This window comes from Convolutriloba macropyga, chromosome 9 (genome assembly GCF_964194025.1).
Source record: "Convolutriloba macropyga chromosome 9, txConMacr16.3, whole genome shotgun sequence".
Taxonomy (NCBI): Eukaryota; Metazoa; Xenacoelomorpha; order Acoela; family Convolutidae; genus Convolutriloba; species Convolutriloba macropyga.
In genome coordinates, this window is record NC_134476.1 from 30,390,661 (window position 1) to 30,417,950 (window position 27,290).

Consider the following 27,290-nt stretch of genomic DNA (forward strand, 5'->3'; position numbering starts at 1 on the left):
GCAATCAATGAAAGTATGACTTGATGCTGCTCAGACTTAACTTCGGCTCATGAGTAGTTTTCAATCTCTAAACATACCCTGCAGGTTTCCGGAAAATAGCCGCCGTTGATTCCCAAAACTCTATTGAGATTAAAAGAAAAGAAAATAATGAAAAAAATTGATTTCCGTACCAAAATTATTTTTAAGTGCGATTTATTTTGATGTGATTTTGTAGTTGAACAGACTCCTGTCTCTCAGCGAGATATTACAAGATCTAGAATCAATACCAATAAGCATTATAAATAGTAACTAAAACTTATGAGAACCAAGTTCAAGTACCGGGCATCTAAAAATGGGCTTTATGGGTTAATCCCGTTTCTATTTCTGACTTTGATTTTTTCTATACCAACGCTCTTCATTTTAAAACTGCTTTGCTAAGCAGGTGCAGTTTAAAAGCACCTTGAGCAGAATGAGGGCATAGTGAAACTAGCCTAGAGAAGTCAAAAAGGTTTCACGCAAAATGTCGAAAAAGCGGCAAAATGAGGTAAAGCGAAACAAAAAAAAGTCGATGAAGTGAAAACAAGGAGCGCTATAATAGCCGGCTGAGAAGATGAGGGCGGCTATTAAAAAATAAATTGAGCTTGGGGGAATTCTATAACCTCAATGCAATCATAATGAAAAAAACCTGCGCATTAAAAACCTAAAATATCTTGTAGATGCAATGCTTCAGAACTGAACTAAGTTTTAACTCTTGAAATGTATTGGTTCAGCGCTTAAATGTTCTGCGACTCAAATCCGGGTAGTTTTTAATTGTTTGGTTTTTCAACCAAAACAGTTGATAGAATATCTCTAAAAATTACATTGCTAGCTGAAGGAGGTAAAAATCTTGCCATAAAAAATATTATCAACGACTCCTTATCCCTTTTACAAAAACAGCTTTGAAGAGGGCTTTTTTCCTTTGCGTTAAGAACTAAGTTTTGCCCGTAATTGTTTGTTTGCTGCTTGTTTTGTTTAGACTATAGATATTAAAACATCATTCCTTTCAATATTAAAACATAACCAACCAACGTCGGAAGGATTATTCTCGAACGACTAGTGGGAGCCCGATTCTATTGCAGACTGTTCCTGTCCGGGGCGGAGGGGAGGGTGTAACTAATTTCAGCAGGGAGGCTTGAGATGACATCATTAGATGTTATTATGAATGACTTTAACCACTAATACTTTTTAAAGTGAGGAAATTGCATCAATTTTGGTGCACATTTCATTTGGCTTTTTAGCAGTGAACTGTGTTCACTTGCTGACACTTTCGAATGAGAGAGAAATTTTTATCACGCAAAACGGGAACGTCAAAGGCGTAAAATTCGCTCGAAAAGTAAAAAATGTTAGGATAAAAGACCAACATGTTTGCAATTATTGATTTAAACTTCGTTCTAGAGCAATTAAAACAATAAATTTAGAAGATACGAATACTTTTAGGAAAAACGAAAATTTAGTCTAATTTCACAATAGATGCTACATTTCAATGGTCGTCTGTAACCATAATTATAGTAAACAATTTCTAGTCAGCTTATAACACAAATTTAGTTCAAAATTTTTGTCTCATTTTCTTGCTTCTCTGACTTATTTTTTTGTACATACGCTCTGTTTCCACATACAAAAACATTATGGTCAGTTTTAAATCGCTTTGGGGTATTTTGTCGCCATATTTGATAATAAATTAATGAGATCTAATTTGATGAATTCAAAAATTGTTTATTTGTCCCAATTTGTCAATAATTTTTAAACTTTTAAGCAGCTGTTTTAATGAGTGAAAATTGTTTTTTTTGGAGCTTTTACATTCGAATACACGTTATGAATAATCTGGGTCTCAAACATTGTGAGCACACTCACATCACTCATCCTTCTTCAGTCTAGAGTCATAGCGAAACAGGGTCGCAGTGAACGTTCAAATGAGTCCACGCAAATACGCAGCAATAGAGAGCTCCTTTTTCTGCGATAGTTCCAAAAAGGCCAGTTTTCCAGTAGATGATTAAAAATTGCGGTACCCGATTGTTAATGATGGTCTCGAGAAATTGATTGACTTTCGAATTACTTTTCACTTAAATTAAATTTCGCTATTTTTTTCACTAAGATTTAATGCAATTCTTATATAGTATTAATTAATTATATCTTACTGATTGTAATATGCGATAAGAACATAGTCCCCTCGTGCACTTTAAATGCAGGGTATGCACTTTTGACCGCCAGCTGCCTCGTCTCGTGTTCCCCGTCCCATATACTCCTAGTGTGGACTCTGTACACGTGAAGTTCAGCGTAGTTCATGTAGAGCAGGAGGTAGTCTCGCCACACGTGAACACTTCTGCCAATATGGCCACTGTCATTCTCAATTTGGTGCTGAAGTGTGTGGGTGTTGATTAGCACACATTGCTCTGTCATCCCAATGAATGTGTTGGCCCATTCAACGCTTCAACAAAAGTCATTCTGATGATAATATTTTGACAACTCATGCCACCGTTCATGAAATACTTAAAAAACGTTTGTGTAATGTGCATAAAACCTTTGATAATCTTTGAAAGACCTAAGAGGCCCGGATCATTATAACACTGTACATCAGCATGAAACTATATCAAGTAAATTTGGTACGTTTACTCTGAACATCTCATGGCATTTTTAAGTTTTACTTGGCAATTATCAATTTTGAATTGCAAAATTCAAAAAAGGTAAGAATTCAGGATTTTAAAGGAGCGAATGAACAGTCTGAGATGTGGGGAATAATTGAAAAAGGGCAGCTGAGAACAGGCTACAGTTAATACACTGCAGACTGAAAGCCTAATGCTGCTCCGCTGCGATTACGCAGAAACACCTTTATTAATTTGGCGTGCAGTTTCGATTGGATTTTAAAACGATACTTAATTCAACTTCTAAACTGAAAACTAATGAGCTTAATGCAAATGTCAGCTAGAAAACATTCTAATGACCTTTGAAAACCTAATTCTTAATGACTTAATGACAGGGCTTTATCGGTTGATCCCGTCTCTTTTGATTTTGCTCTTCTGACGTTGACTGTATTCACTATCTTGCGTAATTTATTGACTGAATGGATTTAAAAACCATTCAGTTGAAACAGTGAGTGAGGTAAGTCAGAAGTCAAACGTGAAAGCCGTGACTTATGTAAAACGAAAAACGTGATCAAAAGGTAAATCGAATTTAAAAACATAGCAGGACAACTCCTGACGTACATACAATTCAAAAACTTTCATTAACTAAACAAAAAACTGGATTTAGAACAGACTATGTGTGAATTGGGAAAATTGTTTCATAAAAAAAACATAAAAAGGACAAAAAACAAAATCAATATAAAAATGCCGCATATGTACAAAAAAACACTAGCAAGAAATGAAGACTTGGTTCAAACAAAAACTGTGCCTGGACTGAACTATAAATGGGTTGGGAAAACCATTTAGAAAAAAAATTGGATCCAAGGAACCGAAAAAACAGTAAAAATCAATGTGATATTGCCGCATGAGAACAAAAAACCATTAGCGAGAAAGCAAAATTTTGTTAAAACACCCTTTTCGCGCTCCACTTTTAAAATAGAGCAAAAAATTTCACGCAGCAAGACCACTCGCTTTTTTGCTCCACTTCCTGTTTCGGCTTGACCAAAATCACTACTCCCATTTAACTTCAAAAATCATGAGAATGTGTGAACAGATCTTAAAAAAAATAGCCGGAAGAATTCCAGAAACCATTCGAAGTTCAAATTCAGTTAAACACCATATAACTACTCGTCAGACAAGACGTGCCTCCACTTAATTATGATTATCTTAAAAGCAAAACCATTAAAACCAAATTAAAAATAAGAAAATTAAATATGATTAAAAAAGTCTGATCAAATTTTGTCATGTCACAAATTGAGATTCCGAAATAAAGATATCTGCAAAATTACGTCATCAAAACAACTAGTACCTACTAAAACCACTTAATATAATTTTTCAAAAATACTTGAAGCCAAATCATGAAAAAAAGCTCTTACATTTAACTTGACTTAAAAATATGGAAAAATTTTTTAATATTACAAAAGCATATAAATCCAAAGAAAAATTCCTTTCAGCCAATAGGGTATCCAGATGCGCGCGGGAAAATGTCATAATAGGCTAAAACGCTTCTCTAAAAAACCGAAAAAAAAATTAAGAAAAAAAGTCTGAAGAACGAAAAATTGCAAAAACTTAAGAAATATAGCTTCAATTTTCGCCATTTTTGCATGCTTTATATCCAAAAAAACTTTAACTCATTCGCATCCAAAATTGGTTCAAGTAATAGGTGTCCTTTCAATACCCATTTGAGGAAGTAAAACAAAACGATCGGCAGAAAATCGCAAAAATTAGCCCAAAAATCAGCAAAATACAAGAAAAACCACAGAATTAGCATAAAATTATTATGAATTTTCAGAAACCTACAAACCACTACCAAAATCAGCTTAAAATTAAAACAAAATTATAACCAAACCTCTTAACGAAAAAAATTTTTGTTCACTGCTTTAAAATGCCGCACGTGAACAAAAAATATTGCTCGCTTAGAGAATTTTTTTCACACCTCAATTTCTTGCTCTCTAGAAAACAGCGATATGAACAAAAACAACTCTCTTTTCGCTACACTCTTCATTTTGTTCGGCAACAAAATCACTCCAATATTTTTCACGTGTTTCATTTGCCGCTTCAAAATTCACTCCATTAAAATTGATTTTAAAAAAGAATTTCTCCAATACTGCTCTTCGATTCGTAAAAAAGACAGCGCGCCAATATAATTCAAGTTCTTTGAATTGTAAAAAAAAACAAGAAAAGGCCAATAATAGCCCTAGCTGTCGCTGCGCGGCTTTTAATAAATAATTCCCATCGTTCAATTTGAATTGTAAAAAACCAAGAGCACCGCAATAGAGTTCCGCTCAGCTTACAGCTAAATAACCGTTTGAGAAGCCTAAATAATAGCCTTTTGAGAAGCTGACGGTGGCTAATAAACCAAGGAACGTCGGATGAAATGCTCTAGGGCTACTGTCGAGGCAATCAATTAAGAAGGGGGCAAAGAAAACATATATGATGCTGACAAATTCTTACTAGGGAGAGGATCGAACGCACGACATCCCGGATCACAGTCATGTATATTAATGACTCAGCTACATGCGCTACGTACCCTACTCTTCCAAATGGAAGAGAAGGTGCGGGGGTGGGAGTAGTTCTCAAATTTCTATGTTTTTAACTTCTCATTTTTCTCATTTGACCTTGAATTTTAGCAGCAGCTCTTAATAGCTATACTTTAGGAACTAAGCTACTGTTAATGTCCATTGTTCTACAACAGACGTCAACGTTTTGAAAAGAAGTCTAAGATCGAAAAGAAAGAAATCGAAGTTGATATCATAAGCAAATTTGCTTCAGCTAAAAACCTGTAGAATATCAATATTCCTCTTGTACTAGTAAAAAACACTAACATAAAGCCAATCAATCCTCAGATTCACTCGGTTGAAAAAAAATTACTATGAGATCAATATATAATAGCCTGGCTATCGCTTCCCGGCTCCCGGCCATTAAAAATAATCAATTCTGAGTTGGGAATAAGCTGCACATTTTTTACGGCCTGAGGATGCGCAATTCATTTAAAACTCCGCGCAGACATTCTTGTATAAAATGAAACGATTCTATTTTTCAGGGTACCTTTTTTCATCTCCTAAAAGATTCACGCTTTTGAGTACCTTGGCACCTTGCTGGTATCCTGCAAAAGCTGCGAGTTCGAAGCCTTATCAAGATTCCCTGAGTTCTGCGATTGATTTCGGACTAATTTGGGTTCTCCGGGTATCGTTTGAGCCTGATCAACATCATCATTGTTAGCATCAGCTGTCAAGGGCGGTGGTAACAGGCAGTGGTATTTATTCACGTGTCTCTCGTTAAACATGGCCACACTTATGATTCTCTGTTGGTTTGGGTGTTGCTGGACTGTTTTCACTCTTGTTCCCCTGCTCCGACAGTAGACAAACACTTCCCCGTCATTTGTACCAATTAACACCCACTCGCCCTTTACGCATGCGCATGTGACCACTTTAACTCCTGCAACCAGGTGCAAAAGTGAATTAAGTTAAGCTTACTGTGTTCACTACCATAATTGTGTATTAGGAAACTCATATAAAACGTAATTGCTGCCAACAAATGTGATACTTAAACACAAAAAACCTGTAAAAGTTCATTTGAGAGATGAAAATTTGCTCTAAAGTTAAAATTTATCACTGTTTCCGATGTGCTGCATCTCTTTTACTCTACTCAGTGGCATCAAGGAAAATGATTTTGTTGTTAAAAAGTAACAGGCAGGGAATAGTGAATGCTTAAACTACTTATTAATAGCTTTAATTTAATTAATTTGGAACTTCGTTTGAAAAAACGCAAAAAAAAATTGAGGAATTGGGGTTAAACTACATCGTGTAAATGCTCAAAGCTTAAAAATTTGAGTAAAATGGTTTTAAACTGAGTGAATTTGATTGGTTTTTAAACTATTTTTCTGGGAAATCAGTTGTTATAGTCATTTATTTATATTATAAGACCAAGCGGATATTGCAGAGCCTCCTTTAATGATCTAATTGTTATTCACCAAATTTCCACAAAAATTTAGTTTACAATTATTGTCTAATGGCGACAAAAATTCCTTTTGCCTATTCGAGTTTTCACCTAATATCCTACGCATCAAATTTTTTCGAGAAATCGTCGAATTTAAAATTCATTGCAGAGAATTTTCTAAACTATCAAAAATTATCAACGCTAGTTTGCACTTTTTAACATAATTTTTGTCTTTCTAAGCGTAGATCTTACATAATTTTGTGTTTTTAAGCGTACATCTTGAATTACTGCCAGATCTTGAACCTGTGTCAACATACACTCATATTTCAGACTGGCATCTCGGTGGAAAATGTAGTTCTTAATTTATCATTATTTCAATTTTTTGAAAGACATTTTTGTAATGATCTTTAATAATACCTCACTTTTGAAGCTCACTTCCGGTTATACGGCTCTTGATTCAATTCACACAAGCTTAATACGTCAAAGATTTTTCACTAATGAAGCTCGAGACTCAACAATTGGCTTTGCCATCCAGTAAATGGCTATGTGCAACCAAAAATACATCAAGTATTCAGTGTTGAAACTATGATACTTCAACTACAACAGTTAAGAGTTAGACAAAACGCTAACTCATGCAAGATCAATGCTAAAAACGTTAATTTGAAATAAGATATTCGCTTAGAAACGTAAGATAAACGCTAAGAAGCGCCTGAAAATATAACATAACCGACTAACGTCGGGCGAATTGCTCTCAAACGACCGGCCAGCGGTTAGTTTCGACAGTAGCTAGGCACGGTTTAGTGAGGCTAGCTTTAGCTTAATTGAAGGGGCGTAAGTGAGCCCAGCGGGGGGGGGGTCTGATGGGGTGGCAATAGTGGGGGGCAACTGTGGGGGGGGGGGGTCAATCTTTAAGAACAGCCCTTCGCAGAATAAGCATTAGTCTCAAAAACAGATTCTGTGAATCGCATACATGACGACTAGTGAGCTGAAAGGCTCTAAGAGCACTTAATGCCCGCTGGGCGCTACCTGTTTATCCCATTTTTGAGTACGAAAATGCAAATGCGTCAGACGAAAAACTTAATTGTTCATTTTTTGTAACGATCTCAAGTTGAATTTCTTTTTCTGTTATATAAAATTTATCCTGCGCTGAAAAAGAACCTCTTGACTCTGTTGGTCTGATTCAAAATTTTAATTGTTTTTCTTGTTTCCCAAGTTGGGACTAGGGGTATTGGTTGACACTCAAACTGGAAAACAAGTCTATTGGCCCACAGATTTTATCAGGAAGAAATGAAATTGATAGAAACCACAATTGTATTATTTTGATAGAGTTATTAGAGGATGTGATTTAATTATATTTGATCGTCAAATTTTGCTCTGTTTGGATAGAAACGTTTCAAGTCCCAAAGTCCTCCGAGGCACGGCCAAGATGACTTGTATTTATTGCCAATTAATTTTTGTTTTAAAACGAAGGGGCAAATTTACCCACTTACTGGGCGGGTATTTACTGTGAAATAAACCCCTCAAAATAGTGCTGTTTGCTTACTTGTCGTATAAGTATGCAGGCTAATTTTTATATGTTTGTCCACGCCCAACATATTGCACAATGTTGTATGATTCTGTTCCCAAATTGGTATGACAGCACATTATTTGGCAAATAGCCGTTTTAGCTAACCATTTTTGGGAGGTATCGTCCGCTGAAAAGTATTTCAAAAAGCCAAAACCTTAATTCCAGACTTGTGTTATCGTTTTTAAAATTTTTTTAGCCATGATTATAATAGATGTTGATTGGCGTATTGTGGCTTTAAACTGTCATTAGTAATCCAAGAAGATTTTTTGAATTATGTACCATATAGGTTTTCCTTCAATTCTATCAATTTGACACCGTGCCGAAAAGAATGACAATTGCGGGTGCATATACTTGATGAAAACAGTTATTCGCCCAGTAATGTCTGCAACTTCAGATGAGAAATAATTATTACAATTTTGCACAGCGACCCACAAAAACATGTAAACCCAGAAACCTCTTTTCGAAAGTGGCCGTATTTAAATCCTTCACAATAAAAGGAGAATAGACTTGCCATAATGCAGGTGAGCTAATCTCATGCTACAGTAATATTAAGGCAAAAACAAAAAGCTAAAACAACCACAAAAGGGCAGATAAAAACTAAATGTTGACATTACGTTCCCTTAGAAACCACAATCGCATAATATGAAGTGTTATTTCAAAATTTGACTTAATTCGTGGTCACTATTCGTGGTCACAATTTGGTCGGTTTTGATAAATTTGTTTCAGATCCAAAGGGCCGCTGAGGCATGGTCAAGTTATCTCGTATTTATAGCCAATTAGTAACTGCTTGAAAACGGTTAGACAAATTTTTGCCGATTTTGTGCTCCGGTAATTATTGTGAAATGTTTTTTTCAAGTAGTTATATTTGCTTATTTTCAACCAAAAAAGCGTGCACACTAAAACAACAAAATATAAATTGAGCATACCAAATTTCTGACAAAGCTTGATATGAAGTTCTATTTGTTCAACTTATACTTGGCTAGATAGATGAAGCTTTGATAACGGGAAAAAACATCAGAATTGGTTTATGGATGCCCAAGCCTCGAGAGCGTTTCAATGTTGTGTGGATAAGTTAGCAAAAAAGTTTTTGGAAAAACCATAAATTCGGACATAAAACGTTAGGAAAACGTCATATACTGTTGTAAGTAGTATACATAGCTGTGTAGTGACCACTACGGGGGGGGGGACATTACATGTTTTAAGATAGGGAATAATCATGTATGCAAGGATAGATGGGACATTTGAGAAAAGGATCTTCGCCCCGGTGGGATTCGAACCCGGATCTAGTGCATGGGAAGCCGATCTTGTACCACTGGGCCAAAGGTGTATAAAATCTATGAGGTTATATTTGTATATTTTCTGGACCCGTTATCTACGCTTACTTTACATATTAAATTGGTTGCAGGTACATATGTAGTAAATTTGCGAGAGAGGTGGGTACATATGTAGTAAATATGTACTTTCCAGTAAACATGTATATATTCTGGCTTCGAACTACAGATGGGGGCATTTTGGAATTTCAAACTATGAATAAAATGTCCCCTAATATTTTATTAGCGTCAAAGTACTTTGCGCGCGATGTGTACATGTAAAGTAAACTAAACCGAAAAATCACATTCGAGCTGAAATAGGAAGCCAATTCAAAAAAATTAGTCATTTTACCGTTTTACACATTTCAAAACACTAGCCTAGTATTGATTTGAAAAATGACAAACCGAGTTGTAAGAGATGAAATTGATGGGGGTATTACAAACTTGGTTTTCGATGATGGAAACCGAGAGAGACCACCATGGCGGTGCTGTTCCAACACCATAGTCCCTCGATCAGAGATCATATTCTTTGTTCAAGTGAGTATTATAGTGCTCATGATCAGTCTTTGTTTCGCCATGCTATTCTTGATATCAGAAAGTTGTGAGGGGAAGTCAATATGGATTGCACTGCTTTCGAGTCTAGTTGGTTATATTTTGCCAAACCCCAAACTATGAATAAAGTTATTCTTACAAACGATAGAATTTTCATGGCAGTTGTAGGCCCGAGTGGTTCAGGGAAAACCGACCTCATTTTCAATATGTTGCAAAGTTCATCTTTTTACCCAAGATTTCCCAAAATTTATTACTTCTACAAAGAGTTCCAGGACATTTTTACAGCTATGCAATGTAAAATAACACAAATCGAGTTCATCAAATATTCTGGATTGGATATAACAAAGAAACTTTCGAATTGTCTTCTCGTTTATGATGATTCATGCGAGGAAATATTTAACGACAAAGAGTTCGTAAAAATTGCAACATCGGGAAGACAGAGAAAACTCCACGTGATTTATGTCAATCATAACTTATTCCAACAGAGCAAGTGGTCACGAACGATTGATCTCAACACCACTCATATCATTCTGTTTAAATCATTGCGTGACATTCAACAAATAGAATATCTCGGAAAACAGTTGAACTGCCTCCAATTACTCAAGGATGCATACAAATTAGCGACAACTCAGCCATATGGACATTTAATTGTTGACCTTGATCCGAAAACAAGTCAAGGCTTACGATTTTCTTCTCAACTTTTTGGTCCCGAACCGTCAGTTTTCTATATTCCTTCGGAGGAAGCCATTATTACACCAATTACGAATGAAAAAGAGACACTTGCTTATGCTGAAGCGCTGGTGCGTCAGCAGTAACCCGAAATCGAGCGGCAAGTGAATTTTCCTAGCCCAAGATATTGATTTCATTTGGTTTCTAAGCGATTGTGTTATGAACGTCCTCTCTGGTGTTGTCTCAATCAACAAAAAAGAACTGCAAAAATTCGAATCCCAACTGCGACAACTTTCAGAAAAACATTTTAACGCACTACAAAGAAGTAAGTTCTTCCAAACAACGAGAGGGCATTCTCTCTTTCGACTAATTGCCAGACCTTGTCTAGAGTATCTGAAGAAAAATGCCAACTGAAGATTTTGTGCTTATTTCCCGCAACATGTTTACAACTGAACAACCTCAGGTTTCGCAAATATTGAAGGACCCAGTTCACGAAACAAATCAAAACAACTATCGCTTCTGCAGAGAACATTGAAACACGAGCAGCCAGAAGCAGTTATTCATCAGAACACAGAGCAACAGACTGATGACGTCATGGTTTCCGATGAGGAAGAAAAACGGCAAAATATTACAGATAGGTTTAAACAGAAAGAGTTTGATGAAATCAGTCAGAATGTGATTAATGACATAAATTTTCTCGAAAAGGACAAACTTGAAAAATCAAAAATAATTTTGAAGAAGATAAACCAATCGCGTAACATTTCTCTGGACGATGAAGGCGAAATTCTCATCAATGAGAGGAGCACTAGCATTCCAGCTTCAACTTTCCTCTACGCATTACAACAAACATCATCGAAACTTTCGCATAACCATTATGAAGTGCTGAATTATTTGAACCTTGCACCACACCTCACTTGTAATACTTATGCAAAGAAGTTCATAAAAGTTCAGAAAGAGCAAAAATTACGTCAGTTTCCAGATGGAGGAGCCAGTGAAAAGAAACCTTCTGTCGAGAGAGCAGAAAAAACAGAGACTGCTAGCAGACGCAGAGGAAGAAATCAAAACGCCAACAAGCTAGAAAACTCCATTCAGTGGAAATAAAAAAACTAAAGAACGTCTACATAAAAGGAAAAGCAGCCTTTGGAAGTGCTACCAACATCAAAAAGGAAAGCGGTCTATCACAGAAAAAAATTGAGAAATTCCTTCAATCGAAAATCTCGTACACCAAATATCGTCAACTCCGGAAAAATTTTCCACGGTTGAAGGTAGTTGCTACAGAATAAACGAGATCTGGTCCATGGATGTAGCCTATATGGACAAAATAGCAAAGCACAATAATGGGTTTAAATATCTATTGGTTGCAGTTGACGTTTTATCACGTTATTTACGTGTTCAACCTCTGAAAACGATGTTTGCAAAAGACTGCGTTGAAGCCTTCAAAAAATGATCAAGACGAAACAACCAGAGAAAGTGTGGACGGACAAAGGCACTGAATTCAAAGGCGAGTTCAAAACTTTCTGTGAAAACAAAAAGATTCATTTGTATACAACCGAAAACGAAACCAAATCGGCGTTTGCGGAAAGAAATATTCGATCACTTAAAAACATTATATACAGATACTTGGAAGAAAAATGGACTTGGAACTATATAAAGGAGCTTCCCAATTTCGTAAATATCATTAACAGTCGTGTTAACCGCGTCACAAAGTTAACCCCAAATAAAGTTTTCAAAAAACATGAACCATTTTTAATTTCGATTGCTTTGGACAACAATAAATATAAACCACGATTCGAAGAGGGGGACCTGGTACGAATAGCGAAACCAGACGATTCCTTCAGAAAAGGTTATACTCAGAATTATACAGACGAAGTTTTCACAGTACTACGATTGGCTACAACAAGTCCGCCTACCTACAATCTGATTGACGCAAACAACGTTAAAATCCTGGGGAAGTTTTACGAACCGGAATTAGTACAAGTTAATGTGTTAAACACTGAAGAGGAGCAATGATTTCTAACAGCAATGAGTTTACAATTGACTTGTTATCAAATGCATCAATGGACGTTTTCAATGAAAATACTATGGCAGCATTTCGGAACCAACTATCACAACCAATACACTTACAGGGAGAATGGCAAGTAGCATTGACTTCTCTATCTTTTCCATCAAACATCAATAACGTCAACTCTGGAGAAATAGTTGTTTACAAGAATTCAATGACCGATCCAAATGAGTCGAGTAATCGATCAGGACAACTCAGAAAAATTCGGACTGGTATTTACAACAGCTGGGAAGATCCAGTCTCGGAGATTGTTCGCATTGCAAGACTAAAACAGTTCGATCGTAAGTTCGACAAGATAACGCAAAAGCTTGTGTTAACATTTGGGGAAAATGGAGGATTGTCATTTCAAGACAATGAAATTCCCAGCATTCTTGGTTTCAAGAGGACCCCGGACCCTGCATACATTGGTTTTGTTCACATTGGTTACAAGACAAGATTGGAAAATGGGGCTCCGAACTCTCCTAACAGACATTTTGGTATTTTCCCCGTTGATATAACATGTGGCTCACAGCTTGTTTTTGTCTACATCGACATTATTGAATATCAACATGTGGGTGACTCGCGGGTACCCATTCTCAAAATCATTGAATCGGAGAGACGTTTGAGAAACAGCAGCCTCAACACAGTAGCACCTGTTCACCATAAAACTTTCACAAACTTGGATTACAAGCGTTTACTTTCAAACAATATCCAGAGCATCAAAGTTGAGCTGAGAAGTGAGATCGGGAAACTAATACCTTTCACTGGAATCGGTAAAGTTGTCGTCAGTCTTAAATTTCAGAGAACGAGCTAACTGATGGAAGCCTACTATAATGATCAAGCATCCAATTCAATACCTCACTTCTCAGGACATTACAGACAAAGAGGAAGCGGTTTTGGAGCATTGGCTGCTGGCATTAGACGCGTGGCCTTACCTTTGGCAAGACGATTTATTTGGCCTGCAGCAAAGCGAATTGGCAGAGAGCTCCTTGTGCAAGGAGCGCCCGAGATAGCTGAATTTGCAACAAAGAAGAAGACAGCAAAGCAGGCATTAAAAAGTACAGTAGCAAAAACAGTAAAAAAACAATTAGGAGGATCACTTCACATCGGTCGGCGCGTCATTAGACGAAAGAAGTCCCGTGGAAGCAAAGCTTACAAAAACAAACCTTCTCCAATTAAACGCGCCATTTAATCAAAAACCAAGCTGCAAAGAATTTAATCAGATTTCTTCTCAAAAGTCAAATATGCGCGCTAACATTGTTATCCCATCTGAGGCAACGCATAGTTCATTGGACTTGTTTGAGAAACCCCCTCTGCTCGTTACGTTTGACCAAGCTTTCGAGCAGAAAACTGGCCCCGTTTATTCTCCTACCGGATCTTCACTGGAATTTGAAATTGTTGGAGACCGAAACAATTTCATCGACTTACAGAAAATTTATCTTGAGGTAAAGTGCTGTATTGTGCAAAGCATTGGAAACAATTTACGTTATACTACTGGAGATGCCAATGCAAGCGACACACCTTTCTTCGTAAATAATATCTTACACTCTTTATTCGCTGATTGTACAGTGTCAACTAACGGTAACAAAATTTCATCAGCTAATGGACACTACGCGCACAAATGTTTCATTGAAACTGAATTTTCTCATGGCTCAGACGCAAAAAGTACATGGTTGAAATGCCAAGGATACGAATACGAATCTGATCCCAACACAATTCCAAACGCTTCTATTGCCCAACGGGAACTACTTGTTCGAAGAACACTATACGGTAAAGTTGCTGTAGACTTTTTCTCATGTGAGAAGCACCTAATAAGTGGTGTCACAATGCGAATTTCTTTCCGAAGATCACAAGATGACTTTGTTATAATGAGTGAAGACGGTGCAAAGCATTATAAAGTGAAAATCGATGAAGCTAATTTGTTCGTTCGCAAAATGACAGTATCGGATAATGTGGTGGGAGCAATTGAAAAAACCCTTCTGAAAACCCCAGCCATGTATCGATACAACGAAGTTATTTCGAAAGCGTTTCTCGCAACGGCTGGACAACAAATCTGGAAACAAGAAGATATTTTCACAAAGGAAACCATTCGAAGACTTATTATTGCAATGTCTGCAAGTGCCGCTTTCATTGGAACCAACACTGAAAATCCATTTTCATATCAAAAGTTTGGTCTAAATGAGATAACTGTTTACCGCAATGGATTTGCAACTGCTGGTACGCCAATGTCGACCAGAGACGACAAAGGCTATACTTCAATTCAATGGGAGCCTTGGCTTTCATTGAAAATGGTCACGGTATATCATTGGCTGATTTCCCGCGCCATTATATAATGGTGTTTGATCTTACGAGTACACAAGAAGCCACGCATGATTTCATTCACCCCGAATTAAAAAACTTATCATTATCAGTCGAACTTAAGTTCGGTGCAGCAATAGCAAACAACATTGAAATATTATTCTTGGGAGAAAAATGTTCAACAGTATACATCGATTCTGCAAGAAACGTTTCCAAAAACTCTCTGCCTATGAGCTAATGGATGAAAATCAGATATTCAAGTTGATACAGCAATGCAAACACTTGAAACATAAATTCAACGGTGTCTGTGCCGCAGACAACTTCCCCCTGAAAATGTCGCCAAATTCTTTTACTATTGTCAACGCTTCGACTGCTGCATCAATTGGTACACATTGGCTTGTGTTAGCCAAAAGATATGCGTCTCCAATTATCTACTTTGCAGACCCCTTGGCTTTACCAATTTATTCGTATAAGCATATTTGCGATCACCTAAAGGGTATCTGTGCGGACACTATATATGTGGATCTTATGGAAGATACTTTTTGCATATATATTGCTCACTATCTTATGACTGATTACTTTCCCTATATTCCTGATGTAAATGAGATGCAGCTGCTGTCATTTGTTAAACATATGAATTAAAATTTCTCCAAAAAAATTCTGAAAATTCATTAGATATATAATTCTGAGAATCCAAAAAAATACAAAGCCAAAAAGTTGATATAGCGGCTCAATGTTAATTTCTAATAAACATTCTTTAATCTCTGAGAAAGGCAAATAAACTACGTCTGAAATCTTTAAATTTTACAGACAGAAAGCCCCATGATACGTTGATTTTATAGTCTTCAGATAAATATAAGCCTAAGCAGCTCTAGACAGTTGAATTTTTTCAGAGAACAGCCGCCAAGCGAGATCTTACACAATGTCAATAAGTCCCCCCGAGGACATAAAATTTTGTTGACGCGTTTTGTGATTAAAGCTTGCTTAAAACAAATAGATAAAGTTTGCTTTCAGCTGATTGGCTAAAGATATGCGGATTACTTTGATTACAGGAAGCAGTCTTTCACTCATTGCTTTTTGCCTTTCTTTCTACTGATCAGTTGACTAAAATCTTTCTGCTCTTATTTTTAAACTCTAATTTTACTGCTTTCAATCCTGTTCTCTTCACAGCTGAGGGTTTTTAGCGCTATAAGCTGAAGTTTTGTTCAAAAATGAACCCAATAGTTTCTGACATTTGTCAAAAAAGCTTTCTGATAAAAGAAGCCTCCGACGACACAGAAAAACAATTCATAAATTTTACGCCCCCCGCAACTCGTTCGAATGTCATGACTGTGGCTATGAGACTCAAAGCTTATATGAAATGAGAGGCCATGTGACAGTTCAACATGGACAGACCAATCCTCGATACTGTCTTTGCTGTAACAAAATCTTCAGCAGAGACCTTGACTACATGGAACATATGAATAACGTCCATGGTTTGTCAACATGGAACGTTGACGCAGACACGATCTCTGAAAACGGACTACTACCAGTTGAAAAAGCTTTCGGAAACAGCATGAGGGAGTACGAAGTGAAAGCGGGTGTCCGCGAGATTGACCTGTTACACGCCATGCAGGTTAAAAGTGAAGAGATCAAGAACATTGTCAGAATAAGTGTGCAGCAGAGTCCTCAGAAAATTCAATTTGGAGCTGTGATACAGCTCAGAAAACCAGTTGAAGACTCAGAAGACTTGTCTGAGGAATCACACAAGATAACAATTCATGTGCAGTCAAAAATGGAACGAGTTGACTTCGGAGGCATTGCAGACGAAAGTTTTCACCAAATGGTTGAACAGATGCTCTTGTCACTTAACAGCTTTGCATCTCATGGTAGCGGTTGGACTTTGGATCAGATAATTAAAATTGAAATTCGCACAGCAAAATCGAAGCCAATCGAGGGCTCATCGTACTTAGCGTTACCACCTAAGCTTTCGCAAACGTCAGCTCTTCTGAACATCAGAAACAGGGGAGATGAAAACTGCTTTTTATATTGCTTCACAGCGGCATATCATTTGAAGTATGGGCCACGACTTGTGCCAAAAGGAACCTCAAGTCGACAAATTACTAGCCCTCATACATATGGGCCCGAAAACAAAATTGCCAAGCAGCCAATTGGACAGTATAACATGCCCATGGGATTTCACCAGATGAGTCGATTTGAGGAGCTGAACAATGTGCGTGTAAACGTGTTTCGGTAAGTTATGCTTTATCATATTTGAAATAAAAGCATCGTATAATTCTTTTCATTGGTTATATATCCCCCCTCTCACACTCCTCTTTTGATTGGAAACTAAAACAAGCGTTCAACTTTAGGTACTCAGACGAAAAACTGATCCCCTTCCGTGTCTCAAAAAAACTCGATTGTGAATTCAATCTCGATTTACTTCTTCTAAGCGATGGAACCATGCATCACTACGTCCTGATAAGAAACTTGAAGGGCTTAGTTCACAAAGTGAGGAAAAGAGTTCTACGCATTGATAATCATCTGTGCAGGAACTGTTTTCATATCTGTAGTTCAAAAGCAAGATACGAAAAACACATATCTTGTTGTCAAGAGAAGAAGCCAGCTATTGTGCGAATGCCAGCTGAGAACAAAAACTCCTTCACCTTTAGAAAACTACAAGCGCGCTGGTTTGCTCCAGTGGTTGGCTTTTTCGATCTCGAGTCAATCATTGAGCCGGTCACAACTTGTAGAAACGACCCACAGTTCTCCGATTCAAGAGTTATTGAAATACACAAACCATACAGCTATGCCTTGCTGTTCATTGCACAAGGTCAAGAAGAACCATTTCATTTTGAAGGTGAACGAGGTCCTGGAGTAATGCAGTAAATTGTGGAGTCGCTCGAGAATATGGCCAAGACAATATATGTCAAGAAACAACAAAACAGATACTTTGACGGCATACCGACAATAGCAAGAACTAACGTTGAGAACTGTCGGATTTGTGAATCTCCATTAGATCAATCGATCGAAAACCCAATAGTGCTAGACCATTGTCACTTCACGGGTGAGTTTCTTGGCTGCGCTCATAATGAATGTAACATCAACCGGAAACTTTTGAACTTCACGCCAGTATTTGCGCATAATCTTTCAAACTATGATCTCCACCACGTAATACTAGCACTTCAAGGAAGCAACATGCGAAACAGAGTTACAATAGTCCCAACCACAGATGAAAAATATATAGCACTCGAAATTGGAGTTTTCATAAAAATGTGGTTAGACAAAAACAAAAAGGAACGACCAGTATACAAAAACATAAGACTGCTGGACTCTTTTCGGTTCATGCCTTCATCTCTTGACTCATTGGCTAAAAATCTGCCAGCTGAAGCTTTCAAGTTGCTGGTGCAGCACTTCAGTGAATGGCCAGAAAGTGCTGTCGACAAGTTGAAGCAAAAAGGCTTCTTCCCTTACAGCTATATTGACAACTTCAACAAACTGGAGGATTCCAAGCTGCCTCCGCGTTCTCTGTGGACCAACAGTTTACATCAGTTTGAAGTTAACGTAACACAAGAAGAATACGAGCACGCAGTAGAAGTATTTAAAATTTTTGAATGTAGTACTGTCGGTGAATACTACGACATTTATCTGCAAACAGACGTTTTTCTGTTAGCGGCAATTGTTGTCTGCTTCCGAAAGGTTTGTTACGAAACATATGGTTTGGACTGCTGCCAATATTATACTGCATCGAATCTATCAGGCGACGCAATGCTGAAAACCTGCAAAGCCCCCATAGAGTTGCTAACCCAGCGCGAGCACCTAGAAATGGTAGAAAATCTGATCCGCGGAGGGATCAGTTCCGTTTACAGTAAAAGATTGGCAGTAGCCAACAATAAATATCTTGATAATTTTGATGCAACGAATCCGTCAACCTTCATTATAATGATCGACGCAAACAATCTTTATGGTGGAGTGATGGAAAAGTTTTGCTTACCACTTGACGATTTTGATTATTTCGATCAGGTATGGGATTCAGAAATTGAACCTGAACTAATCAACAAAATTCTAGAGACTGCAGATGACAGTGATGTTGGCTACATCGTAGAAGTAGATCTGGACTATCCCGACGATCTTCACAATCTACACTCTGACTTCCCATTAGCACCAACAAATGACAAAATTGATGCATACTGGCTGAGTGACTACCAACGGGAACTCCTTGAGCAGATGCAAGTGAACGCGCCTCCTTCGAATAAAAAACTTATTCAAACTCTATTCCCAAAAACGAAATATACTCTGCATTATCAGACACTCAATTTGTACGTTGAGCTAGGGACACTCAAGTTGTACGTTGAAAGTAACCAAAGTTCATCGATCACTTGCATTCAAACAGTCCAAATGGCTGGCGCCATACGTTCAGCTGAACACTCAAAAGCGCAAGGAAGCCCAGAACAAATTTGAAGAGAATTTCTATAAGCTCATGGTAAACAGCGCTTTTGGGAAAACATGTGAAGGCAAACGCAACCGGATTAAAGTCAAGATGGTACGTGATGAACAAAAATCCTTAAAATGGACTAGTAGACCTGAGCTGAAAACTTTTCAAATCCTTGCTGATGATTTGGCTACAGTAAGTCTCAACCAGACCGAAATTTTATGGGACAAACCTACAATTGTTGGAGCGTGTATCCTAGACCACTCAAAAAAAAATTATGTACGAGTTCCACTACAAAACCATGAAACAGAACTTTGACTGCAAACTGCTTTATTCTGACACTGACAGCTTTGTTTATGAGGTGCAAACAGAGGACTTTTTTGCAGATATAGAATCAAAACAATTGACACAGCTCTTTGACTTCTCCAACTTCCCAAGGAACCATCCACAATACGATGGAAGCAATGCAAAAGTGACGCTCAAGTTCAAGGATGAAATGGCTGGTCGCACAGTTTCTGAATTTGTAGGTCTCAAGCCCAAGCTCTACTTGATCAAACTTTCCGAAGGTAAATATTTCTTTATATACTCACCAGTTTTTCTTTTGCATATATTACGACGAGAAGACGTGAGAAGACGTAATCGATGGTTCAAACTTTTTCCAAAGTCAGTTTCTGTTGTCTAGTGGCTACAGGTGAAATCAGGTGTTCAATCTATGTTAAAAACTTTCACAGGTGATACGAAGCAGTCAGCTAAAGGGGTCACCAGAGACGCGCGGCAGAGAATGACTCATGAATTGTACAAGCAGGTTCTCTTAGGTGGAGAAACAGTACGCCTGCTAAATACAAGAATTGCATCAAGCAAACACCAGTTGATGACAGTTGTCACCAATAAAAAATCGTTGTCTGGATACGACGACAAGCGTTATATTTGCCAAGACAAATTAACAACGCCACCATTCGGACATAAGGAATTGCTAGATGAAATGTTTGCCCGACAGATTACTTGCAATCCAGAGTGGGGTTCAAGCGATGAGAGTGAAAACGAAGTCCTGGCAGAGTCTTCCATGGAACAGAGCCCACCGCCGACTCAGTACACTCCACAAACAGAGCTACAGGAGTTCTGGTCTCCGCCTGACCCAGATCTCAACCAACGATCATACAGCGATGATGAACTTCAAGAAGACCTGATCGACTTTGAACTGTTGAGCGAGCAAGATGATTTCGACCACGACAGGTGCTTATTTATCGACGATGAAGCTGAGGAATCAGATCGAAGTGAAAGTTTTCGCGACAATTGCTCTACTTCAGAAGTATTTTCCCTCGAAAACCCTCCTGATGCGCCAAGAAAAAAACAAAAGTGTAGGTCAGAATCAAATCTAGATGAGAACAGCGTCCACAATAATACCCCAAAAGTATTTTTGACAACCAAGAAAAAGTTTGAATTTGTCTCCAGTGATGACGGTGATATCCCTCAGAAACTCAAGAAGCATTCAGTAATTGACTTGAACTCTGATAGTGCTACACCACTATAAACTTATGATTCTATCTATCGTTTATGAAAATCATAAATGTGGTAATGTGGTTGTCTCCCTTCGGGTTGAGCCTACGTACCGTAAATAAAATAACTTTTCACTTCACCTCCAAGTGAAGACAAAAATTTTTCTGCAACAAAACACACTATCCAAATCATTACACAGTAGAATATGAATGAATGTTTTATTTACCCCCTATACCCCTTTTGAGAAAAGCTAAGTATCAATTAGGTAGGCTGCATGGGGAACCAGGTATGATTGAATAAGTTTTTTTACCCTCTATACCCCTTTTGAGAAATGCTAAGTATCGATTAGGTAGGCTGCACGGGGGACCAGGTATGAATGAGTAAGTTTTTTTACCCCCTATACTCATTTTGAGAAATGCTAAGTATCGATTAGGTAGGTTGCAGGGGGAACCAGGTATAATTGAATAAGTTTTTTTACACTCTATACCCTTTTGAGAAACGCTAAAAATCAATTAGGTAGGCTGCATGGGGAACCAGGTATGATTGAATAAGTTTTTTTACCCTCTATACCCCTTTTGAGAAATGCTAAGTATCGATTAGGTAGGCTGCAGGGGGGACCAGGTATGAATGAATAAGTTTTTTTACCCCCTATACCCTTTTGAGAAATGCTAAGTATCAATTAGGTAGGCTGCATGGGGAACCAGGTATGATTGAATAAGTTTTTTTACCCTCTATACCCCTTTTGAGAAATGCTAAGTATCGATTAGGTAGGCTGCAGGGAGGACCAGGTTTTAATGAATAAGTTTTTTTACCCCTATACCCATTTTGAGAAATGCTAAGTATCGATTAGGTAGGTTGCAGGGGGAACCAGGTATGATTGAGTAAGTTTTTTTACCCTCTATACCCTTTTGAGAAATGCTATGTATCAATTAGGTAGGCTGTATGGGGAACCAGGTATGATTGAATAAGTTTTTTTACCCTCTATACCCCTTTTGAGAAATGCTAAGTATCGATTAGGTAGGCTGCAGGGAGGACCAGGTTTTAATGAATAAGTTTTTTTACCCCCTATACCCATTTTGAGAAATGCTAAGTATCGATTAGGTAGGTTGCAGGGGGAACCAGGTATGATTGAGTAAGTTTTTTACCCTCTATGCCCCTTTTGAGAAATGCTAAGTATCGATTAGGTAGGTTGCAGGGGGCACCAGGTATGATTGAATAAGTTTTTTTACCCTCTATACCCTTTTGAGAAATGCTAAGTATCAATTAGGTAGGCTGCATGGGGAACCAGGTATGATTGAATAAATTTTTTTACCCTCTATACCCCTTTTGAGAAATGCTAAGTATCGATTAGGTAGGCTGCAGGGGGGACCAGGTATGAATGAATAAGTTTTTTTACCCCCTATACCCTTTTGAGAAATGCTAAGTATCAATTAGGTAGGCTGCATGGGGAACCAGGTATGATTGAATAAGTTTTTTTACCCTCTATACCCCTTTGAGAAATGCTAAGTATCGATTAGGTAGGCTGCAGGGAGGACCAGGTTTTAATGAATAAGTTTTTTTACCCCTATACCCATTTTGAGAAATGCTAAGTATCGATTAGGTAGGTTGCAGGGGGAACCAGGTATGATTGAGTAAGTTTTTTTACCCTCTATACCCTTTTGAGAAATGCTATGTATCAATTAGGTAGGCTGTATGGGGAACCAGGTATGATTGAATAAGTTTTTTTACCCTCTATACCCCTTTTGAGAAATGCTAAGTATCGATTAGGTAGGCTGCAGGGAGGACCAGGTTTTAATGAATAAGTTTTTTTACCCCCTATACCCATTTTGAGAAATGCTAAGTATCGATTAGGTAGGTTGCAGGGGGAACCAGGTATGATTGAGTAAGTTTTTTACCCTCTATGCCCCTTTTGAGAAATGCTAAGTATCGATTAGGTAGGTTGCAGGGGGCACCAGGTATGATTGAATAAGTTTTTTTACCCTCTATACCCTTTTGAGAAATGCTAAGTATCAATTAGGTAGGCTGCATGGGGAACCAGGTATGATTGAATAAATTTTTTTACCCTCTATACCCCTTTTGAGAAATGCTAAGTATCGATTAGGTAGGCTGCAGGGGGGACCAGGTATGAATGAATAAGTTTTTTTACCCCCTATACCCCTTTTGAGAAATGCTAAGTATCAATTAGGTAGGCTGCATGGGGAACCAGGTATGATTGAATAAGTTTTTTTACCCTCTATACCCCTTTTGAGAACTGCTAAGTATCGATTAGGTAGGCTGCAGGGGGGACCAAGTATGAATGAATAAGTTTTTTTACCCCTATACCCATTTTGAGAAATGCTAAGTATCGATTAGGTAGGTTGCAGGGGGCACCAGGTATGATTGAATAAGTTTTTTTACCCTCTATACCCTTTTGAGAAATGCTAAGTATCAATTAGGTAGGCTGCATGGGGAACCAGGTATGATTGAATAAGTTTTTTTTACCCTCTATACCCCTTTTGAGAAATGCTAAGTATCGATTAAGTAGGCTGCAGGGGGGACCAGGTATGAATGAATAAGTATTTTTACCCCCTATACCCATTTTGAGAAATGCTAAGTATCGATTAGGTAGGTTGCAGGGGGCACCAGGTATGATTGAATAAGTTTTTTTACCCTCTATACCCTTTTGAGAAATGCTAAGTATCAATTAGGTAGGCTGCATGGGGAACCAGGTATGATTGAATAAGTTTTTTTACCCCCTATACCCATTTTGAGAAATGCTAAGTATCGATTAGGTAGGCTGCAGGGGGGACCAGGTATGAATGAATAAGTTTTTTCACCCCCTATACCCCTTTTGAGAAATGCTAAGTATCGATTAGGTAGGCTGCAGGGGGACCAGGTATGAAAGAATAAGTTTTTTTACACTCTATACCCCTTTTCAGAAATGCTAAGTATCGATCAGGTAGGCTGCAGGGGGGACCAGGTATGAATGGATAAGTTTTTTTTACCCCTATAGACCTTTTGAGAAATGCTAAGTATCAATTGGATAGGCTGCAGGGGGACCAGGTATGAATTAATAAGTTTCTTTACCCCCTATACCCCTTTTGAGAAACGCTAAGTATCAATTAGATAGGCTGTTATTTTTCACCAATAGTCTTTATATGTACAAGATAAAACTCGCTTAGGTAACCCCTAGGTAGCTTAGGATCCAATACACCAGATATATTTTACTAATACTCTTTATATGTACGAGTGAAAACTCGCTTAGGCAAACAGTAGGTAGCTTAGAATCCGAAACACAAGTTCTTTTTGACCAATACTGCTTATATGTACAAGTTAAAACTCGCTTAGGCAACCAGCAGGCAGCATAGGATGCAATACACAAAAAATTTTTCACCAATACTCCTTATATGTACAAGTAAAAACTCGCTTAGGCAAACAGCAGGTAGCTTAGGATCCAATACACATGTTATTTTTCACCAATAGTCTTTATATGTACAAGATAAAACTCGCTTAGGTAACCCCTAGGCAGCTTAGGATCCAATACGCAATTTATTTTTGACCAATACTCTTTATATGTACAAGTTAAAACTCGCTTAGTCAACCAGCAGGTAGCTTAGGATCCAATACACAAGTTATTTTATACCAATACTCTTTAAATGTACAAGTTACAAATCGCTTAGGTAGCCAGCAGGTAGCTTAGGATCCAATACACAAGTTTTTTTTACCAATACTCTTTATATGTACAAGTTAAAACTCGCTTAGGTAGCCAGCAGGTAGCTTAGAATCCAATACGCAAGTTATTTTTGACCAATACTCTTTATATGTGAAGTTAAAACTCGCTTACTCAATCAGCAGGTAGCTTAGGATCCAATACACAAGTTATTTTTTACTAATACTCTTTATATGTACAAGTTACTAATCGCTTAGGCAACCAGCAGGTAGCTTAGGATCCAATGCACAAGTTATTTTTGAGCAATACTCTTTATATGTACAAGTTACAAATCGCTTAGGTAACCAGAAGGTAGCTTAGGATCCAATACACAAGTTATTTTTTTACCAAATTCCTTTATATTTTAAAATCAAAACTCGGTTAGATGCCACACTGTTAGCCTAGGTATCAGTACAGAAGTTTTTTAACCAATGCCAGTTACTGATAAAAGTCAAAACTCGTACCACTTGGGTAGCTTAGGTCTAAAAATCAATTTGAGCTTCAATATGTTTTTTTAACTTAAGTCATTGTTTAGTCACAGTCAAGGGTATGTCCGATATGACAGAAAAAAGAGTCCATAAGTCTACAACTCTCATTAACAAGGCTTCATCGAAATCAGCAATATATTTTTGTCTATATTTTCTTGCAATTCAGCTGCTTCTGTAAAGCCTGTCGTGCCCTGATGGCGGCTTTCCTGTCAGGTGTGAAATTCTGCGTACCACTTGGTTGTACGTTTTCTTTCCCTGCTGTCACTCTTTCACGGTTTCTAGCCGATGTAGCGAATTCTTTTAGCTTCTTGCACAGTTTTTTATTCAAAACTCTGGCTTGATCTAGTTTGAGGGCACCTGCATTATAATACATTCGTGACTGCTTGTTCATCGTTGTCGAATACAAACACTTAGCGCACATAGAGTTCCCATTCACTGGGGTAACTGGTTGTGAGTGTGTGGCTCTCATAACTCGGACCTCGGGGTTCGTTTCTTTTGCGGGGCTGTGTTCCTGAAAAAGCAAACACAGCCGTTCAGTCAGAGCTACATGTCGCTCAAGTTCTCAATTTTCAAATCGTAAAATAACACCAAGTATTTGCATGCATAACAGCTATAGTGAACCACAGTAAAAAATCAATCAATTAAAAAGTCCGAAACAATGCTAAATATTAACACAAAGGCTCTTACTTTAATAGATTTATTGAAGTATAAAAACAATAAGGCTGCTGACTCAGTTTTATTTCAGAGTTACCTTCCACAAACGCTTAAAGCGCATTTTCAGAGGCTGGCGAACTTCAACGTCGCTTCCCGGCTCGTCAACTGTTGTCAGATCAACGACGGTGTAGTCCAAGTTGCTTCCTCTTTTCTGTTTCTTCGGTTTGTCAACCACTTGCAAGTGTCTCGGGGTGCAGTCAACGAGAACATTTGATTGGTAGCTAAGGCTGTGTTTGTCTGAAAAACCCGTTTATATCACCGACAGCTTGGAGAAGAACAAGTCCTTTGCCCTACATGCTTTGTACATTGATCATTCAACCAAGTTTGACACTAAATTTAACTTCACATCGTGACCCAAAATACTACCAGGAAAACTGTATGCCAAATAGTTCCACCACTTGATTGTATAAACGTTCTCGAAACAATGACTTGTGGATAGGATTACTATCTGCTAAAATCGATTGAAATAGTATTGGTAACATACCCAAAACTTTCTCAGGCTGATGGAGTTCCAATTCCTTTTCGTCCGAACTCATTGTGTTCAATGCGATATCTTCCCGATAAACTTAAACTAGAGATGAAATATATTGAGTATTTTGTCAGATGGAGGGTCAGACACAACTTTACTGAGAGTGCTTGGGTTGGGAGAATGAATAAATAAAACGGCTGGTTTGGTATCGCAAGTAAATATACAACCACGAGAGTTAGTGTTCTCCAGCGATAAACTCAGAACATCTGTGTTCCCTTTAATGTCGTTGAGCAAAAGAAACAATGAAGCATTGAACGTGTAATAAATGAGAGTCGGGATGCTGGAGTCTTTGAAAAGCTAGACAGTATGCAATCTTTTTGCAGACAGACACACACACGCTTCACAGAAATGAGGGAACTGAAAAGTAAACAAAAGTAAATCTAGTTCACGCGGGTAAATTAGACCAAGAAAATGAACTAAATATCTCAGGTGGTAGAATGATTATAAAACCGAAAAATATAAAAGTCATTAAGATGTAAAGTAAGCTTTTACAATTACATGGGGAAATTATATATTTAAATTCGGAAAATTGATTTCTCGGTCAAAAATTCAAAATGTCCCCCCCCCGTAGTAGTCACTACACAGCTATGTATACTACTGCTGTAACTATTGAAAACAGAGGTCTGCAAAAAATTCAAGTACTCTCAATTATTTATATCAATTCGCCGATTCTTCCTGAACTTCAACATTTAACTAACAAAAAAGAGGACTTTATTTTTTTTAAATTATTGCTCGCATAATTGAATAATGCAAGTGATAGTTTTTTTCGAAAAAAAAATAAAGTACCAGAAAATGAAACATCTGCAGAGAAAGTTTTACAGGATAATCTTTCCCGGGTTTTGCAGGATCATATCCATTTGCAGCTAGATTGCACAAAATTGCAACTTTTGTCGTACCACTGGGAAAGAACATAATTCCAGCAATATAACCATATCAAGATTATAAGTTCCA

General features: G+C 37.7%; 1 protein-coding gene across 2 annotated transcripts in view; it reads right to left on the minus strand.

The window, feature by feature from the left end:
* The window catches only part of LOC142345328 (uncharacterized), a 66,735-nt gene that overhangs the window by 15,141 nt on the left and 24,304 nt on the right, over positions 1 to 27,290 (minus strand). For both annotated transcript variants that reach the window (XM_075397328.1, XM_075397329.1), the window contains exons 4-5: positions 5,723 to 6,074; positions 2,154 to 2,443 (exon numbers count right to left, since the gene is read on the minus strand). In XM_075397328.1, coding sequence (XP_075253443.1) covers positions 2,154 to 2,443; positions 5,723 to 6,074 — 642 coding nt within the window. The remainder of the gene's footprint in view (positions 1 to 2,153; positions 2,444 to 5,722; positions 6,075 to 27,290) is intronic.